A 21,629-nucleotide genomic window follows, 5' to 3' on the forward strand; every position below is an offset into this window, starting at 1 on the left:
GTTTGGGTCAATACTTCTGTTCTTCATGAAATCACAATATTGGAGCATCTTTTCTTTGAACTCTGCATTCTGTTATTCCTCCTACTCATTTATGAATAAATTGACGACTAAGCATTGCTTGTTGGGGGGTGCCACTGCACAATCTGATGCGGTATAAGGCCACCCCCCCCCCCCCCCCCCAAATATTGTTATTTTACTAGGGAATACATGCATTTACTAAAACATCTCAGGAGTGGCGATGGGTCCCACCTTGAGACTGACTGTGTTTTACCAAGAAGCTCCAGGCTATAAGAAGAAATTGTAAATTGCCATGATGGCTGCTGTATTCATTACAGGACATGACAAGAAAAGTTATAAAAAAATAAATAAAAATCTGAGTCAGGTTGTAAGTTGGTACAAGTTCAGGAAACAAGAAGGAACACCTCGATTGTTATAAAAACTAAATTAAAGTGAGGACTGGACCAGGTGTATATAATCCAGCATACCCAAAGGACGACGATTCCTGGAGGATGGAAAATTACCTTTTAATCACTAGTGCTCGATTAAAGACCATGGTAAATGCTCGCCAATGGCGGAATAATTAGGTCACGGTTTATTAGGTACAGTTCATGTTATTCTCACGGACGGCAGTTATACTTTACAGGAAAAAATCTGTACATGTGGTAGCATTACAAATTTCTAATTTGCAATTTTTCCAATTTCATTTGCCCGTCTTTAGCTTCAAGGACAGAGAGAAAGAGTTGACTCCACTGGTGACACCACAAAGCAAACTTTCACAGATGTTAGGCCTCTTGCACACAACTGTATGTATTTTGCGGTCCGCAAAAAACGCATCTGCAAAAAATACAGATGACATCCGTGTGCATTCCGTATTTTGCGGAACAGAACATCTGGCCCCTAATAGAAATGTACTATCCTTGTCTGTAATGCGTACAATAATTGAACAATTTTTTTTGGGGAACAGATAACGGAAACGGAATGCACACGGAGTAACTTAAATTTTTTTGGGGGACCCATTGAAGTGAATGGTTCCGCATAGGGGTGGGCGATATAGGCGATATAAATTTGTGCCACGATATGGATTTTGTGCATATCACCGGACCGCGATATGATCGCGCTCTCTGCGCGCACCATGTTCTCCTGAGCCGGCACAGTGGAGAAGGAGGGAATCCCTCCCTCCCCACTGTGCGCGGCTGCCGCTGACCACCAATGAGAACATTGGAGGGGAGGGACTGACAGTAAATCATTGAGTTTTCACGATCTCACTGAGATCGTGAAAACTCAAATCCGATGGTATATTCTAACCCCCAGGCGTTCCCATGGTGACAGGGACGCTTGCCTGGGGGTTAGAATAAACAGGGCCACGCCGCTCACAGGAGAACATTTATAAACTAATCAGTAACTTTAATCATTGCTGATCTCTTTACTTGTATACCTTACTATGTCTTAGCTCAGGTAACAGCAGGCAGTGCGGGCGGGCGGCGCTCACTGACGTCTCGCGCCTGCTCCTCCCACTAGGCGGTGCAGGCGCGTGATGTCAGTGAGTGAGCGCTGCCCGCCCGCACTGCCTGCTGTTACCTGAGCTAAGACATAGTAAGGTATCCAGTAAAGAGATCAGCAATGAATAAAGTTAAAGTTACTGATTAGTTTATAAATGTACTCCTGTGAGCGTCGGGGAGAGGGATCTGTGGATGTTACTGTTTAGGGGAGGGGGATCAGTGTGCGGCACTGTTTAGGGAAGGGGGATCTGTGGATGGCACTGTCTAGGGGAGGGGGGGGGATCTGTGGATGGCACTGTCTAGGGGAGGGGGGGGGGATCTGTGGATGGCACTGTCTAGGGAAGGGGGGGGGGGGATCTGTGGATGGCACTGTCTAGGGAAGGGGGGGGGATCTGTGGATGGCACTGTCTAGGGGAGGGGGGGGCTCTGTGGATGGCACTGTCTAGGGGAGGTGGGGGCTCTGTGGATGGCACTGTCTAGGGGAGGTGGGGGCTCTGTGGATGGCACTGTCTAGGGGAGGTGGGGGCTCTGTGGATGGCACTGTCTAGGGGGAGGGGGGCTCTGTGGATGGCACTGTTTAGGGGAGGGGGCTCTGTGGATGGCACTGTTTAGGGGGAGGGGGCTCTGTGGATGGCACTGTTTAGGGGGAGGGGGCTCTGTGGATGGCACTGTTTAGGGGGAGGGGGCTCTGTGGATGGCACTGTTTAGGGGGAGGGGGCTCTGTGGATGGCACTGTTTAGGGGGAGGGGGCTCTGTGGATGGCACTGTTTAGGGGGAGGGGGCTCTGTGGATGGCACTGTTTAGGGGGAGGGGGCTCTGTGGATGGCACTGTTTAGGGGAGGGGGCTCTGTGGATGGCACTGTTTAGGGGAGGGGGGATCTGTGGATGGCACTGTTTAGGGGAGGGGGATCAGCTCCCTGCTGCTGTGTGCACAAAGCACCAGGGAGAGTGTAAATTCCTATTCACCCTGATAGAGCTCTATTAGGGTGAATATGACAAGGGTTCTAGCCCTTAAGGAGGCTAATAATTATTAAATAAAAAGTAAAAAAAAAAAAAAAAGTTTAAAACACCCCCCCTCCCCAATATAGGAAACAATATATTGCGATATATATCGTATATCGCACATGCTTAAAATTATATCGCAATATAGATTTTAGGCCATATCACCCACCCCTAGTTCCGCAAAAAAAAAAAAAAAAAAAAGTGAAGCGTTCCCTCCCGGCAATCGCCTGCTCGCTAGAGGAGGAGACCGCTGCGATAACATGCAGCATGGGGAGGAGCGATCGCTATGCCATTGCTCTTCCCCATGCTGCATAGTGGTTTATTGGCAGAAGACACCACGATCTGCCGCATACAAACAATAATTTTTTAACACGTCAAAAGATTTAGATTGCCTGATGCATGCTTGGCTAGGTTAAACATACATGTGGATGCGAGAATCTGTGGAATACCTGTAGGCCAAATGAGCATTCGGCCAACAGTTTTCTAAAGCGTACAGCCACCTAATGCAAATTCAACATCTATTCTTAACCAACATTCAGCTTTCCTCGAAAATATAATATATGCATCTAAATCAGCAACTCAAGGTTGATTCCATATTAAAGGGTTTGTATATTGAAGATAATTCCTGTTGGTATGCCTTTTTAACGACGTTTTAAGTTGGCACAGGATTTTGGTAAAATTGGGATCTCTCAGTCCCAATAACTGCCCTATGTTTACGTGCCACTGATTGCCCAATGAATGAACACATTTATCAGGTGATGACATCTTTCATATGGCACAAACCATGCATATTGGTGCAGAGGGGTGATTGGGAACAGATGGCTCATTTCCGATGATGCCTCCACATCGGCCCTTGTAAAAGGGCCTTTAGTTCATATGGACGTCATAGAGCGGAGTCAGACGTTCTGCAAGCTCATATACTGATTACGTTGTGGTGTCCATGTAGCATGTGGATGGACAGACGAGCTAGATGCACATGCTGCAATGGACTTCCACTGATAAAAATGTCGTCAGCCGGTCAATGATTTCTTGCCAGATCCACTAGCTTTGCACAGCTGCATTTTCAGTTTTCATGTGCACATCACATTTTTAAACTGCATAGATTAATATGTTAAACCTATGGATTTGACTGCGTAAACAAAAGAGGATTTCTGTGGATGCAGCTTTTCAATAAATACATTTAAATTTCCATCTTGAGCCCGATTTCCCCTGAAGGACGCAGCAGATATTTCGGACTCCGCAGATAGAAGTGCCTACCACACGAGAAATGAAGGTGACAGACAGGAAGTAACACACTTAGTAAAAAGAGTCTCAACTGAGGGGAAACGTCTGCACTCTGAAGCTTCACCTGGCTGCTAATATTGTGTAATGGCAGAAGATGAGATGTCTATATAAGCCCTGATGGTTTTTTAAACCAATGTTCCTCAACTCCGGTCCTCAGGGCCCATCTGCCGGTCTTTATTTGACAATATCCCACAGAATGAATACCTGTGGTAAGTCCTAATGCACTGACACTAATGATATCACCTCCTCAATACTAAGGAAATCCTGAAAACATGACCAGCAGGTTGGCCCTGAGGACCAGAGTTGAGGAACCCTTTTTAAACCATGTACTTACTTCCTAGACTTTTATACTGATGACCTATCCTCAGAATAGGTCACCAGTATCTGATCGGTGAAGGTCCAACAACCAGGCCCACCGACGATCAGCTGTCTGAGAAAACACAGGCGTTCTCGAAGTAGCGCTGAGGCCTTCTCCAGCTTTTCCCTGGCCATGTGAAGTCATGTTCTTGGCCTAGTCGCAGCTCAGCCCCATTCAAGTGTATTGGACTGATCTGTGATACCAAGCTCAGCCGCTATACAATGTATGGCGTTGTGCTTGGTGAGCACGGAGAAGGCAGCAGCACTACTACGAGCATCGGTTCCTTCTTAAAACAGCTGATCAGCGGGGGTCCAGGATGTCAGACCGCCACCGATCAGATACTGATGACCGATCCAGAGGAAACCCCCTTTAAAAGCTTCCCAGTCTTTTTATTGATCACTTCGTATGTAACCTAACTTGGGGAAACCAGATGGTAACCATCGGGACGCTACAGTGAATTCCAGTAGGATAAATGGTGTGATTTATTCTGCGGATTCTAAAGCAAATACCTAGACTCAAGCTGATCACATCTAATTCTGCACACAACACAATGAGGTCTCCGAAAAAAAGTGCCCTCTTTTACCTACCTTTCTATGTCATTTAATTAGGGTTCATTTAATATTTTTTTTCCAGTGCTTTTAAGGATTCATGAACATAACCATTTATTTAGCATCTGTGTGCATTTTTTGCAGATTGCACACTGACCTATTCATTTCTAAAGGGACTATGCACACATCTGTTTTTTTTTTTTGTTTGTTTGTTTTTTGCAGATCCGAGTGGCCGTTCTGCAAATTACAGAACATGATCTATTCTTGTCTGTACTTGAAGATAAGAATAATACTTTCTACAGGAGTGACAAAAATATTGAATGCACATGGAAGCTACTTGTATTTTGCGCATCCAAACAGAATACTGAGTGATCGCCAAGGGCTGCTGTCATACATGTGATAAAAAATAAATAAATAAAAAAAGCCATTAAAAGCGCATGCATTTATTTATTTATTTTACATATAAGGCCTCATGCACACAACCATATCAGTTTTGTATGTGGTGAAACACGGATGAAGTCCATGTTGCATCAGGTTTTTTTTTTTTAGCAAACCCACTGAATTCAATGCAGAGCAATCGAGCAGGCCTGGACCAGCCTGTCTCATCGCTAGTGCTAGTGCTCATTTATGACTTTTTGCATTTTTATACCATTTCCTCAGTTTTAAAAAGTGGTCATGGCTAGCTACATTCGCTTCACTCCAGATTCATTATTGTGACTTTAAAAAATAAATAAAATAAAACTCACTCCGGTGGTGGTGGTGGTGGTGGGGTAGCATAAAAATAGGTTATCAGCATCTAATCGTAGGGGGGGGCGGTCCCCCTAAAATCCATGGTGCACCAAACTATATCCTGTACCTCAACTACTTCAGGCTACTTTCACACTAGCGTTCGGGCGGATCCGTTCTGAACGGATCCGCTCATATTAATGCAGACGGAGGCTCCGTTCAGTACGGATCCGTCTGCATTAATAACTTTAAAAAAATTCGCAAGTGTGCAAGTAGCCTGCGCGGATCCGTTCAGACTTTCAATGTAAAGTCAATGGGGGACGGATCCGCTTGAAGATTGAGTCAATTGGTGACATCTTCAAGCGGATCCGTTCCCATTGACTTACATTGTAAGTCTGAACGGATCCGCACGCCTCCGCATGGCCAGGCGGACACCCGAACGCTGCAAGCAGCGTTCAGCTGTCCGCCTGTCCGTGCAGAGGCGAGCGGAGCGGAGGCTGAACGCCGCCAGACTGATGCAGTCTGAGCAGATCCGCTCCATTCAGACTGCATCAGGGCTGGACGGCTGCGTTCGGGTCCGCTCGTGAGCTCCTTCAAACGGAGCTCACGAGCGGACCGACGAACGCTAGTGTGAAAGTAGCCTCAGCTGTAGTGGCCAGCTACTTTCCCACTAGCATTCGGGGCTCCGCTTGTGAGTTCCGTTTGAAGGCTCTCACAAGCGGCCCCGAACGGATCCGTACAGCCCTAATGCATTCTGAGTGGATGCGGATCCGCTCAGAATGCATCAGTCTGGCACCGTTTGGGCTCCGCTCCGCTCAGCAGGCGGACATCTGAACGCTGCTTGCAGCGTTCGGGTGTCCGCCTGACCATGTGGAGGCAAACGGATCCGTCCAGACTTACAATGTAAGTCAACGGGGACGGATCCGTTTGAATTTGACACTATATGGCTCAATTTTCAAACGGATCCGTCCTCCATTGACTTTCAATGTAAAGTCTGGACGGATCCGTCTGATGCTACTTTCACACTTAGAATTTTTTCTACAATATAATGCAGACTGATCCGTTCTGAACGGATCCCATCGTCTGCATTATATGAGCGGATCCGTCTGGGCGGATCCGCTCTGAACGCAAGTGTGAAAGTAGCTTTAAGGCTGCATTCAGACTGCTGTAATAGTGCTTCATCCAGAAAACATATATCTAAAAAAAAAAATAAGACTGATTGAATCCAATCGCTACTAACTCTACTTCATTCTGACAGAATCAGATCTCATTTTTGGCCCTAAATATGCGCCTTCCATACTGAGCCATAGTACAAGCACTACATCTCCTATTTTTATGAAGTTAAGAACCTTTTTTCATTGGACGCCCTCCATGGGAGAACTCCTACTATACTACTACTGTATCAATGATGTATCCCGCCCTGACCACACTGCCGGACGAGTAAAACAATGCGCAATAAAGTCAGAATGTGTGTGAACCACAAATCAAATCAACTAAAAATGTAAGCAATAAATACTTTAAAAATGTTGGTGGAAGAAAACACAATGTATAACGGTGGGAAAAAGTACGCCGAACCTGTCAAAGTAATAAGCATTTAGTAAACTTTACATCTTGGTGACCAAGCAATTCCAAGAGCTAGAAGTTTTCTTTTTGTCAGTGTTGCAATATGCGTGCTTGTTTTTTTTTTTTGTGGGACAACTTGTGGTTTATATTGGTACCATTTTGGGGTACTTAACACATTTTGATCACTTTTTATTTTGTAGAAGGGGGAGGTTGGATAAGGGATATATACCATAAACAGCAATCCTGATAGCTTTTTTTTTAGTTTTTACTGCATTCAGAGTATGAAACATTTTTTATTCTTTGGGTCAGTACAATTACAGCGATATCAAATATACTGTATATACTTTACTGCTTTTGCACTTAAATTCTTAAAAAAAAAAAATTCAAGACAACTTTTTTCTTTCAATAAAGGGATGTAATAGATATACTTTTGCATTATGACTTCTTTTCATTGGTACCATTTTGATAGTTTTTATTCCACTTTTTCGTGTGGCATATAAGTAAGACTACTTTCACACTGGCGTTTCTGGGTCCGCCTGTGAGATCCGTTCAGGGCTCTAACAAGTGGTCCAAAACGGATCAGTTTTGCCCTAATTCATTCTGAATGGAAAAGGATCCGCTCAGAATGCATCAGTTTGCCTCCGTTCAGCCTCCATTCCGCTCTGGAGGCGGACACCAAAACGCTGCCTGCAGCGTTTTGAAGTCCGTCTGACAAAACTGAGCCAAACGGATCCGTCCTGACTTACAATGTGACACAATATGGTGCAATTGCAAACGGATCCGCCTCCCATTGACTTTTAGTGCAAGTCAAAACGGATCCGCCCCTAACGCAGGTGTGAAAGTAGCCCAAGAAACAGCAATTCTGGCATTCACCATGCAGGATAAATTACATGTTCACTGTATAGTTCAGCTTGCTATGGATGTGCAAGATGAAATATGTGGTGGGAATTTTTTTACTTTCTCCAGGAGAAAATGTAGTTTTTTTTTTTGTTTTTTTTCTTAAATAAAACTTTATAATTTTTATGGCACTTAAAGACAACTTTATTGCTTACATAATACACCATACAGCTAAGGCTCAGTTGAAATCTCTGTTTCGGAGATCCAGCAGCCAGATCTGGTGCAAATGCCAGATGTCGGCCAGACAAAAAACCGTCGCATGCAGGTTTTTTTTTTGTCCAGCTAAAACCCAACATTTATGCTGGGAATCAGCCAGATCATCACCGGACCCCACTGTAGTCAATGGGGATCCGGCGGTAAAGTAAAGGATCCGGCAAGCTGCTCTATGCCGGAACTGCCTGCTGGATCTCCAAACGGAGATGTGAACGAGGCCTTATGTGGCGCAGTGTATTATTATGTCAGTAGGAAACGGACAGGTAACAGATTAGGCAGTGCCACAGGCATGGCCCAAAAGTCATACACTGAAGGCAGACATGGGGGCCTTCAACGGAGCTCCAACTGTTAAAGTTTCTAGGGTCCTGACCCTAATTAGATAGCCAGACATCCCTGCAGGCTAAACCTGCACCACAGCAAAGCAAAGAATAAAAAATTGTGCCCATTAGTGACCGCCATAAAAACATGTATGGGTGGCCACTAATGGGTTAATAAAATTTCCCTTTCTATCAAAATATTGACAAAAGATCCGCATACGCAAGAGAAAATTCAGCCAAACCCACCAATTTCAGCAGGATCGGTTGGCTGTAGGTGTACATGGGCCTCATGAGGTTCCTCTGGAAGATATTGTTGGGGAAAAGAAGGATTGGGCATGTTCAATTTCAATGCCCGCTCTTTTTGCTTTCAAAGGACATAAGCTGCTGCCAGAGGATCCGACAGCGCCTTACTCTCTTCCACCCAATAAAGCGAGCATGTGAATAGGGGAGACGGGAAGAATGGCCAATGGCCAAAGGGGCATTCAGCCAACAGCTAGTAAAGGCGTATGGGCACCTTAAAGGGGGTTTTCCGGTGATTTTGATATTATCTATCTTCAGTATGAGATCGACGGGGGTCCGACAGCTGGTTGCTCCGTGCGAGTGCAGCCTTCCCATCATTGTTTACCTGCTCGCCGTCGACATCGCAGCGGTGAGCAGTGTAATTACAAACCGTCCCACTCACTTCTATGGGACAGCTCCTTCCTATTCAAGTGTATACAACATGAGCCGTCCCATAGAAGTGAATGGGACGCCATGTAATTACACTGCTCACCGCTGCGATGTCGGGCAAGTAAACAATGAAGAGTAGGCTGTGCTCGCATGGAGCGTGGCCTTCTCTTCAACCATCTAAATGGACCGGTGCCGGGTGTCGGACCCCCGTCGATCTGATATTGATGACCTATCCTGAAGATAGGTTATCAATATTAAAATCCCGGAAAACCCTTTTAATTAAGGCATAAAAAAGGTCACCTATGAAACCTGAAATCATTTATCTCTTTGCTTAGGCTACTTTCACACCTGCGTTCGATCGGATCCGTTCTGAACGGATCCGCTCATATTAATGCAGACGGTGGCTCAGTTCAGAACGGATCCGTCTGCATTAAACTTAGAAAAATTTTCTAAGTGTGAAAGTATCCTGAGCGGATCCGTTCAGACTTTCAATGTAGGACGGATCCGCTTGAAGATTGAGACATATGGTGTCATCTTCAAGCGGATCCGTCCCCATTGACTTACATTGTAAGTCGGAACGGATCCGCTCGCCTCCGCACGGCCAGGCGGACACCCGAACGCTGCTTGCAGCGTTCAGGTGTCCGCTCACTGAGCGGAGCGGAGGCTGAGCGCTGGCAGACGGATGCATTCTCAGTGGATCCGCCTCCACTGAGAATGCATTAGGGCCAGACGGCTGCGTTCAGGGCCGCTTGTGAGCCCCTTCAAACGGAGCTCACGAGCGGACACCTGAACGCAGGTGTGAAAGTAGCCTTAGAAGTACATAAGCGGACTTCTCTGCCACACAGCATTGATTTCCTTCATCTCATCCTCCTAATCTACTACCACAACGGCAAAGTTGTCCCATCATGGGTGGAAGTGAAGAGCACAAGCTGTCCTCTTTTTTGCTCTTTCATCGTGACCTTGGGAGGACTGTAAATGTTTTTTATTACAGTCGTGAAGTCTGTTTTATAACTCTTCACCTTTCGCTTTACTTTTTGTCCACCTGTAGTGGCACATGCGATAGCGTGTCGCAGCCATTTCTTTTTCGTATTAGTTGTAATTTTAGAAACAAGATAACATGGGCGATCTATTATTTGCAAGTTTAGAAGGAAAAAAAAAATGATAACATAGGTGTTAAATGTTCGTTTAACTCTCAATCTTAAAATCCACCTAAAGCAAACACTACCAGCCCAGGGCCATGTTTAAATATGACTGATTGATGAGCTTACAAAAGGTGTATTTTCCCTCACTTGCTTAGCATGCAAGGATCTTGGACTTGGCCTGCCCGCTGCCTTCTGCACGCAAATGCTTTAGAACAGCAATCTATGGTGGGATACAAAGCATATAAAACCACACAAAAAAACTAAGATAACAAGTAAAAAAAAATAATAATAATAATAATAATAATAATAATAATAATAAAGTTACCATTAAATTAATGCATACAATCTTTGAATGCAATCTGAGCAGAGTTCTAGATGAAAACCAGACACTCCTTGCTTGGTTTCCAATTAAAACCTACCTAGAGGTCGCCTCTTTGGCCTGTGCATGTTACGCGCCAGAAAATGAGCCTCATGATCCTCGTCAATGGTCTGTCCTAGGGAAAGCAGGCTCACTCTTCTCATCTTCAGAAGCCTAGGAGAACTTTCACGCACGGTGCTTCCTACATCCAAGACCACCTCACCTGAGATGGAGGTGGGTACGACTCTTTTTAGAAACTCCATGTCCCATCACATCCCTGACAGCTCTTGTACAACTCTGACTCCAGCAGCCAAGGTGTATGCACAGCTTCCTTGAAATAACATTAAGGTGGACTAGCCCGGCTTGCTTTGCATAGTGATGTCATGCTAAACATGGGTGGTGCCAGACGTGAGCAGGTCAACAGCCAGCTGTTATGAAGCAGATCCTCAGCAGTATTTACTGTACAAACTGATAAACCCAGGCGATAGCAGGCTCATAAAATGACTGCAATGTGCTTCATACAACACGCAGACTTCATAACTGCCCGCATAGTCACTATACTGCAGAAAATAACCAAATTAGAAACCCAGATAGCAGGGTAAAGTGCCTAATGAACTCCTTGTTGATAACCCATGAACGCAGCGGGCAGGGAGGAGTAATAGTCTGCTGCAGAAGATAAGACTTATCACCTACACACTGCTACACAGGGCTGAGAACACACATCGGAAATGGGTGTAGAGCTCCCCCTAAGGCCTTAACCCGTGAGCAAGGAAAAAATGCCAATTAAGAATTGGCTCCATTAAACCACTAAGATAAATCACATAAAAGCATTCACTGGCAATAAAGAACGTGGCTCCTCGCTGCTATCGTATCAGTGTATTGATATGGTATATGGATTGTAAAAAGATCTCTCAGTAGAACACACCAAAACTTAGATGGCAGCAAGTTTCTAGACACATTAAATAATCATCTGTCCAGTCCTGGGCAGAATCTCCTCTAGTTCTCCCCATGCACTCTGAAAGGAGTGGAGCTGGATTGGAAAAACATGGCCGCTTCCCAAAAACAGTGCCGCACCTGTCCAAAGGTTATGTGTGATACTGCATTCTAATACCTTTCACTTCAATGGAGCCAAGGTGCCAATACTGGACATAGTCCATGGATAGGTGCGCCACCGTCTCTGGAAGTCACGCAGTCACGTTTCTCTAATCCTTCACAACCCATTTGAAGTGGTGGGTGCTGTTGGACCTACAAGCACGGCCACAGGATAGGCGATAAATATCTGGCTGGTGGAGGTCTGACTGTTGGGACCACCGCTGATTACGAGAACCAGGTCCCAGATTCCCAGGAATGAATGCTCGATGTCCCACCAGCCAAGTCTATAGGACTGCCTACTTAGCCTCCTCTAAATTTTACCAGATGTCGGACAACCCATTTAAAAGGGTTATTCCAGCTTTTGAGAAGTTTTTAAATGTTCTTTCCTCCCTGCAGGACCTTTGAAGTCAAGCATACTTACCTGCTTCCAGTCAGGTCTGGCTCCTGAAGTCCACTGCTCTCTTCACCACACTCTGGTCCCTGCATGTAAACGTCCTACTCAGTGAGGAGACACGTGTGCCGTTGCAATAAATGATTGGCTGCAAACGTGACGTGTCGCCGAAGCAGTCAGCCACCAAAGGAGCCAGAACAGAGCAGTGAGGAGCAGGTAAGCATGCTGGACTTCACAGTGAATCTAAAAACGTATAAAAACCTGGAATAATCTTTTAGGCAGCATGCACATGTATGCAAACTGCAGATCCACAAAATAGGGATGTGGTCTATGTAGCATCTGCATTTTGTCCAAGTAGATGGGTCCGCAGCCCGCGGAAAAAATTTAGGACATGTTCTATTTTTTTCTTTGAGGATCAGACATACGGATGCGTATGGCACACGGATCATCTGTGTGCTTTCTGCATCTGTATATCTGTTCCCTAAAGAGATAGAATAGGTCCATAAAAACGCAGACCACAGACCCCTTGAAGACAATGGGTCTGCAAATAAAATTGTGGACATCACACAGACCACATCTGCGTTTCTCAGATCTGAAATTTGGGGCCCACAAAACAGAAACAGTCATGTGCATGAGGCCTTAAGGGTCCATTCACACGTCCGTTGTTTCTTTCCTGATCTGTTCCGTTTTTTGCGGAACAGATCTGGACCAGATCTGGACCCATTCATTTTCAAGGTGCCACAGATATTTATTTCCGGATCCTGCCAATTTTGGAGAACTCGGATCCATTCTGCAAACTATAGATCTGCAAAATATACATATACCGGAAGTGTGCATGACACATATTTCTTCCAGTATTGGCTATTCTTGTTCTATAATTTGCAGAATGGCCCCACGATGAAGAAAGAACATGGAGGACATCTGTGTGCGGTCTGAATGAATAGGTCTGTGTGCGATCCGCAAAAACTGAAGATTGGATGCAGACCAAAATTATGGTTGTGTGCGCATGAGGCCTTACTGTGTATGGTGGGCCAAAAACATTACAATATCAACAGGTTCCATCAAACATATCAGGATTTGCCAAAAAATGTCAGACTCTCCATTTTGAGTATGTGTAATACATTTTCATACAGGTGAATGGCACAGAAGTGCTAGGCATCTACACAACGAGAGAAAAAACCCTTATCAATCAAATAAAAGCTGGAACCAAACACTCCGCTGACACAGTCCAGGACCGTGAACCATAAAATAAATTCAGAAAGCCTGAGAAGACACAGTGTGCCGCTGCCATCTGTCATCATCCTCCCCTCTAATGAAATTTCTTCAGCGCAAAATTCTTGTATGAATGAAAACATGTTTATTCTGTCAAAAAACCTTTGCCCTGTAAGGAGTGGCCCAAGAACAAAGACTCGGATCAAGAAAGTGAAAGCTAAATAAACTGCTTCAATCTATGACTTCCCTTTCAAACTGGCTGCACAGACACATAGCTGTGGTTCACCTGATTAAGGAGCCGTTTTTATTTTCTTGATCTGAGGCTCCGTTTCTGAGTTATGATACTTTTCCTTAGTGCAACGAGGGCATCGCCATTGCTCTTGTTGCACCCAAGCTCCACTCCTTTCTGCTGTCAGCCCCTCGCTGGCTGCTTTTATTAACAGGACCAGGCAGTGGCAAAGCAGTGAGGGAGGTGCTGGCCTCAGAACTGAGCAGACCTTAGGTGCAACAAGAGCAATGGTAACACCCTCATTGCACCAAAGGCTCAATTAGCATATTAGGCTACTGTCACACTCGCGTTTGGTGCGGATCCGTCATGGATCTGCACAGACGGATCCATTCAAATAATACAACCGTCTGCATCCATTCAGAACGGATCCGTTTGTATTATCTTTAACATAGCCAAGACGGATCCGTCTTGAACACCACTGAAAGTCAATGCGAGTAGGATTCATTTTCTATTGTGTCAGAACGGATCAGTTTGGCTCAGTTTCGTCAGACGGACACCAAAACGCTGCAAGCAGTGTCCACCTCCAAAGCGGAATGGAGACAGAACGGAGGCAAACTGATGCACTCTGAGCGGATCCTTTTCCATTCAGAATGCATTAGGGCAAAACTGATCCGTTTTGGACCGCGTCTGAGAGCCCTGAACGGATCTCACAAACGGAAAGCCAAAACGCCAGTGTGAAAGTAGCCTTAGGAAAAAGCATCATAACTTGGGAATGGAGCCTTGGATCAATAAAAGTAAAACAGTATTGTACTCAGGTGAACCACAGCTGTGTCTATGCAAACAGTTGGATAGGGAGGCGGAGGTTGCTGGTGATAGATTCCCCTTAAGGGGTGCAGGGCTGCTCTTAAAAATTGTGTGTAAATAGCCACCTTTAGGTTCAGAATTAAATGTCATTACTTCAAAGCTTTGTTCTAATGGAGAAGCTAGTTCTGATCAGTTACTGACACTCGGACAAGGTTCACACACTGCGGCCACAGCGTTCTGAAACTGCAGCATTTCCATCGCAATGTCGGAAAACCAAACTGTGGCTGCAACTTGTGAACCCAGCATTAGTTACACAGAGTAAACTTACACATAAAAGGAAAAGGATTCTAAAATTGTTACAACCAGAGTATGGATATTTACACTTACAACACTACTGTGTGCAGTGTGAACAATGCCCTCTGCATATTCAGCCATAGCAGCAATACCGAACAGTTTACATATTACACCAAGAAGACTAACTGGATGTATACATCTTCCACCAGCTCACATTTACTGCAACAATGTGAGCTGCTTCTTTCTCCACTTATCAGCCATGTCTTCTTTCATTAATCCCCTAGCCATATATTCTTTCACCGAAGCCCCCCTCCTCCCCAGCCCCACACTGATCATTAAAGGGATTGTCCAGGTTCAGAGCTGAACCCGGACATACTCAGACTTTCACCCAGGTAGCCCCCCTGATGTTAGCATCGGAGCATAAAATGCTCCGATGCTCTACCTTGCCCTCAGCTGGATCTCGCAGGGCAAGGGCTTTTTTTATTTACAATAACACTACCGGGTGGAAGCTCCCAGCCGGCAGTGTGTTCAGTGAGGTTTAGCACCTCCCTCAACGTTTTACAGGCTAGGGCAGCGCTAAAGCTCGCCTATCAGTGCCGGTGAGGTCACCCAGCTCGCTGCTGGGCGAAAGCCTCCGCCTGGCAGCCCTATGGGGAGCGCAGTACGTAGCTGGATCTCCAGAAAATGCCTTTGCCTTGCGCAATTCAACGCAATGCACCGATGCTCATCTTAGTGGGGCTGCCTGGGTGAAAATATTGGTATGTCCATGTTCAACTCTGAACACGGACAATCCCTTTAAAAGAGGCAGAGATGAGATTACCAGTTTCACTGAGAGATCAGGTTAGGCTACTTTCACACCTGCGTTCGGTGCAGATCCGTCTTGTATCTGCACAGACTGATCCGCACCAATAATGCAAACGCTTGTATCCGTTCACATTCTTCATTCAAAGTCTAAGTCAAAACGGATCCGTCTTGACTTACATTGAAAGTCAATGGGGGACGGATCAGTTTTCAATTGAACCATACTGTGTCAGTAAAAATGGATCTGTTCCCCTTGACTTGCATTGTAAGTCAGGACGGATCCGTTTGGCTCCGCATCGTCAGGCGGACACCAAAACACTACAAGCTGCGTTTTAGTGTCCGCCTCAAAAGCGCAATGGAGACCAAACGCTGCCAAATTGAGGCATTCTGAACGGATTCTTATCCATTCAGAATGCATTGGGGCTGAACTGATCCGTTTTGGACCGCTTGTGAGAGCCCTGAAACGGATCTCACAAGCCGACCCAGAAACGCCAGAAGTCTATGAAGAGGAGAAAGAGGAGAAGAAGAAAGAGGAGAAGAAGAAAGAGGAGAAGAAGAAAGAGGAGAAGAAGAAAGAGGAGAAGAAGAAAGAGGAGAAGAAGAAAGAGGAGAAGAAGAAAGAGGAGAAGAAGAAAGAGGCAGAAGAAGAAAGAGGAAGAAGAGGAGAAGAAGAGAGAGGAGAGAGAGAGGAGCCGGAGAGCAGAAGAGAGAGAGGAGAGAGAGCGAGGAGAGAAGAGGAGGAGAAGAAGAGAGAGGAGAAGAAGAGCGAGGAGAAAAGAAGAGAGAGGGAGAAGCAGAGGAGGAGAAGAGAGAGAGGAGAAGAAGAGAGAGGAGAAGAAGAGGAGAGGAGAAGAGAGAGAGGAGAAGAAGAGGAGGAGAAGAAGAGAGAGGAGAAGAAGAAAGAGGAGAAGAAGAAAGAGGAGAAGAGAAGAAAGAGGAGAGAAGGAAAGAGGAGAAGAAGAAAGAGGAGAAGAAGAAAGAGGAGAAGAGAAAGAGGAGAAGAAGAAAGAGAGAGAAGAAAGAGGAGGAGAAGAAAGAGGAGGAGAAGAAAGAGGAGGAGAAGAAAGAGGGAAGAAAGAGGAGGAGAAGAAAGAGGAGGAGAGAAAGAGGAGGAGAAGAAAGAGGAGGAGAAAGAGAAGAAGAAAGAGGAGGAGAAGAAAGAGGAGGAGAAACGAAAGAGGGGAGAGAAGAAGAGGAGGAGAAGAAAGAGGAGAAAAGAAAGAGGAGAAGAAGAAAGAGGAGAAGAAGAAGAGGAGAAGAAGAAAGAGGAGAAGAAGAAAGAGGAGAAGAAGAAAGAGGAGAAGAAGAAGAGGAGAAGAAGAAAGAGGAGAAGAGAAAGAGGAGAAGAAGAAAGAGGAGAAGAAGAAAGAGGAGAAGAGAAAGAGGAGAAGAGAAAGAGGAGAAGAAGAAAGAGGAGAAGAAGAAAGAGGAGAAGAAGAAAGAGGAGAAGAAGAAAGAGGAGAAGAAGAAAGAGGAGAAGAAGAAAGAGGAGAAGAAGAAAGAGGAGAAGAAGAAAGAGGAGAAGAAGAAAGAGGAGAAGAAGAAAGAGGAGAAGAAGAAGAGGAGAAGAAGAGAAGAGGAGAGAAGAAAGAGGAGAAGAAGAAAGAGGAGAAGAAGAGAGAGGAGAAGAAGAAAGAGGAGAAGAAGAAAGAGGAGAAGAAGAAAGAGGAGAAGAAGAAAGAGGAGAAGAAGAAAGAGGAGAAGAAGAAAGAGGAGAAGAAGAAGAGGAGAAGAAGAAAGAGGAGAAGAAGAAAGAGGAGAAGAAGAAAGAGGAGAAGAAGAAAGAGGAGAAGAAGAAAGAGGAGAAGAAGAAAGAGGAGAAGAAGAAAGAGGAGAAGAAGAAAGAGGAGAAGAAGAAAGAGGAGAAGAAGAAAGAGGAGGAGAAAGAGGAGGAGAAAGAGGAGGAGAAAGAGGAGGAGAAAGAGGAGGAGAAAGAGGAGGAGAAAGAGGAGGAGAAAGAGGAGGAGAAGAAAGAGGAGGAGAAGAAAGAGGAGGAGAAGAAAGAGGAGGAGAAGAAAGAGGAGGAGAAGAAAGAGGAGGAGAAAGAGGAGGAGAAAGAGGAGGAGAAAGAGGAGGAGAAAGAGGAGAGAGAGGAAAGAGGAGAAAGAGGAGAAAGAGGAGAAAGAGGAGAAAGAGGAGAAAGAGGAGAAAGAGGAGAAAGAGGAGAAAGAGGAGAAAGAGGAGAAAGAGGAGAGAGAGAGAAAGAGAAAAACAGAGGGAGATTTATCAAAACCGGTGTAAAGGAAAACTGGCTTAGGAGTTCTGAAAAATTAAAGGTGGAGACTTATCAGTTGCTATGGGCAACTAAGTCAATTTGTCGTTATACCAGTTTTGATAAATTCCCCCCAGATGCTGCTGAATGCTCTATCCTACCCTATTCAACTGCTAAGCAGTACTGTAAAATGTCCTCCAAGCTGCTTCTGAGGGCGATTTACAGAGAGATAGAGCAGCAGAATCTCCTCTTCTTGTTGTGCTGTGTATAGGAGACATCATAGCAGGCAGTCTGCATCCACTCTGATGTAGACTTCAGAGAACACCGACCATTAGAGAGAGCCTGCAGAGGGAAAAACTGGTGCTAAATGCAGAATATAAGTCATAGAAAGGCCAGATATAGAGTTTCATACAATTTCTTATACTGAAAGTCACATGAAACAACAGGTATGTTGACAACTGGTACTGCCATGTATACAAAGAACAGCCGAGATGGACAGTAATACACTTGTTGTTTTACCGAACGTTCAGGCTTCTGGGATAAGGGGGACCCCCCCCCCCCCCCCCCTGATATAAACTCTGGGTCTCACAACCTGCAGTCCATATGTAATAAGAATTATAGAGCATCTTTTCTTATGACTCTGACGTTCCATCCTTTATTACTCCTGCTAGACCTTATGACAAAACGGCCAGCAGCTTGCAAACAAGGTCCAGTTGGGAGGGGGGTGCGGGGATTGACGCTGGCAGCACTGATTAGGTAGGGTCAGACTGTGCAGGGAGGAGGAGAAGCCAACTGTCTGGAAGGAAGCATTCAGGTGGAGATGAAGCGATCACCTCTACAGTATGGGGACGAGGGGGTCGCTATTGCGTCGCTCGTCCTCATACATCTGCACTGTTTCTGGGCAGCAGATCGCTGTTTAGACCTCGCTTGTAAGCACTAACCGCAGTTTCACCCAATGAAAGAATGTTTTGCGCATTCATCAGGTTATAGGGTTCGTTCCAAATAATCTGCCCGAATATCTGGCCATGTAAATCCACCTTCAGAAAACCATCTGGGGCTTTTCTTCCAAGGAAGAATGTGCATGTGTCCCAGTATGTTTATTCACCACATTCTTCCTATAAACACAAACACGGAACACATGGATAAAGCCCATGACAAGCCGTCGCTTCCAGCAGCACGAAGCAGCGTTCTGTGTATGAGCTCATTAAACTAAGACACCATCGACATGATGTAAGATCAGTCAAAATAGAGGAAAATCCCTCTTTACAGTTATGCATATAAAATCCATCATCCCTATATTTATACACTATCTCGTCAGAGGCAGCATTATAGTCTTACTAGGGACGCCACATGTTTAGGTTAGCGGGATAGCCCCTCTATCTTGTCTCCATATAGCCTAAACACACAACCTATCTTTACCCTAAACCAGAGGTCCCCAACCTGTTGTACCTTGTGAGTCATTTTCAACTTTAAAGGGAAATTTTGGTGACGCTAAAATACATTTTCGGTGTCACTATATTAAAAAACACAAAGAAACAAAAACACAACTAATAAATTTAAAAGATCTGCAGTTTTTACACTGTCCACTAAGCCTAATAATAATAATAGACATCACTTTCTGGTCTGTAAAGAACACTTTTCAGCAGTCATCTCATTATCACAGGCAGTTTATCATTAACGAGCGTTCAGACGGCCAGTTTATCCTAAACCATGATGAGGCAGTCTAATACTACCGCAGTTTAGCCAATGAACAAGCAAACGCTAATTTAAAAAATCGGGCAATCAAAATCTTTCAGCACGCTTAAAAAGTTTGCGGGCGGCAGGTCATGCTGTCTAACCACAATTTGCTGCCGGCAAACAACTAGTCAGTCTGGGGATGAGCGATGACATAACAATCGCTACTCCGCATGCTGTAAAGGAGATCACTGCATGTAATAGCAGCGGTCTCCTCCGCTAGCGAGCAGGCAATTGCTGGGAAGGAACACTTCCTCCCCAACAGTCTCCTGCAGAATTGAGCTGTGTAATACAGCCCTTAGAATGACAGAAATCACCTCTATATAGATAACACAGGATTCACCATTCATGATATAATAGGTGATGTCACAGCTTATCTACTCCCTCCTTATACAATGACCTCTGCACAGGTCGCAGAGCACATCCCAGAAAAAGTCCCCCATAGAGGTCAATGAGGTCTCCTCCTGTCCATTGTGTCTATGGACGATGATGGCTGCTGTAAAGCATTTCTCTAAATGCTGTGAGCCACAGGTCAGGCAAGATGGCCGCCCCAATAATAAGGTTCAGGAAATGGAATAAAATAAATAAATCTGCAATCAGAAAATCAAATTAGGAAAAAAAAAGAAAAAAGGATACGTGGCACTATCTGGTTTTAACTGCCAAAACAAAAAATATAGGTAGCACTTTCCCGTTCGGAAATGTCTGGGAACCACATTCAACATACAGGTAGGAGAAAAACTTTAAATGCTGAGAAAGCGTAAAATGATCAACATTTGCTGATAAAAGTTGCAGTGTAAAACTTGACACACATTATACCATCCAAATTGTTTGCTGTGAATGGGGCCCGAGCAGACTTCCGGCAGCACACATGGGCTAGCGTTAGTACAGATCCGGCAGGCTGTTCCCCTGCCGGACCCCGCTAGCGCAAGTGTGAAAGTGGCCTTATCCATCTATTGGATAAATAATCAGCATCTGATCATTGGGGGTCTGACACCTGGGACCCCCACTATCAGCTGTTTGAGAAGGACTGGCGCTGTAGCTTTCTCACTGCTTATCCTAGGGCAGTGACATCACAACCATCATCCACATAGAAACATAGAATGTGTCGGCAGATAAGAACCATTTGGCCCATCTAGCCTGCCCAATATACTGAATACTATGAGTAGCCCCTGGCCCTATATTATATGAAGGATGGCCTTATGCCTATCCCATGCATGCTTAAACTCCTTCACTGTATTTGCAGCTACCACTTCTGCAGGAAGGCTATTCTATGCATCCACTACTCTCTCAGTAATGTAATACTTCCTGATATTACTTTTAAACCTTTGCCCCGGTTTTAAACATGGCACCGGAGCATCTCAGTCCCGCTCAAGTGAAATGCATGGAGCTCAGTTGCAACTAGGCCATGTAGCCAGACCTTCTCAGCAGCTCAGCGGGGGTCCACACAAGAATACAGCCGAGACCCTCGCGGCCTAAACTGTAAGAGAATATATGTGTACTGCATGCGTTCTCACAGAGCAGCCATGTTTTTTTTCTAAAGCTAATGATCCCTTTAATATGATAAAAGAGGCAGACAAAACACAGCCTTCATTAAATATTCAGCATCGTCCGACACCAGACAAGCTAATTATTAGGGTTCAGAAGAAATATAGCAGCGGGTGAAAAAGAGCCCAGACAATATTGCAGTTTTCCCACTTCCATTCTCGCTGGCAACTAATGAAACATACATGAGGCGGGGTGTCCTAAGAAGCTTCCACTTATCCCGTCAAGTCATTAACTGTATTCTCATTGATGAAAGGCTCCATCTAAATCCTCACAAAGAAGGATGCCGCCGAACAATCAAAGCAAATTCTTCCCTTTTGTCCAATTGTAATTAGCGCAGTTTTAACGTGCAATTCCGGGCAGATCTGAATTTACATTTTCAACGCCAAAAAGAGAAGACTGTGTGAACAATGGCTAATTTGACGTTAATAATTGCACTGTTGCTGACTGATTGCCACAGACCGGAAGACAGAAATCTGTGGGACAGACGGAAATTCATACACGAACAGCGGTTTTACAGGGCGGCGAGAAGTGCAGTTATCCCTGTGTCCTAGCGGCTTTCTGCCAATCTGTGCCGAGAAGGTCAAGGCTTATTACACAGCTTTCCATACATTTGCACATAAAATCAGGAAGAGTTATCCTTAGTGCAAAACCTTTATGCAAATAAAGAATCTGTCGGCAGATCTGTACCCGACACCGGCTGACCTGTTACATGTGCGCTCGGCAGCTGAAGGCATCTGTG

At 45.1% G+C, this 21,629-nt stretch overlaps 1 protein-coding gene across 8 annotated transcripts in view; it reads right to left on the reverse strand.

Moving 5' to 3' along the window:
- Positions 1 to 21,629, reverse strand: part of FRYL (FRY like transcription coactivator) — a 317,468-nt gene that overhangs the window by 220,419 nt on the left and 75,420 nt on the right. For 3 of the 8 annotated variants that reach the window (XM_044298931.1, XM_044298922.1, XM_044298903.1), the window contains exon 1: positions 10,638 to 11,128. The exons of 1 other annotated variant lie outside the window; for it this stretch is intronic. In XM_044298931.1, the coding sequence (XP_044154866.1) occupies positions 10,638 to 10,839 (202 nt within the window). In that variant the 5' untranslated portion in view covers positions 10,840 to 11,128. Of the gene's footprint in view, positions 1 to 10,637; positions 11,130 to 21,629 lie in introns of those variants that run through there. 4 more of the 8 variants (XM_044298912.1, XM_044298895.1, XM_044298963.1 and 1 more) reach the window with 2 other exon arrangements.

Source organism: Bufo gargarizans, chromosome 1, assembly GCF_014858855.1.
Source record: "Bufo gargarizans isolate SCDJY-AF-19 chromosome 1, ASM1485885v1, whole genome shotgun sequence".
Taxonomy (NCBI): Eukaryota; Metazoa; Chordata; class Amphibia; order Anura; family Bufonidae; genus Bufo; species Bufo gargarizans.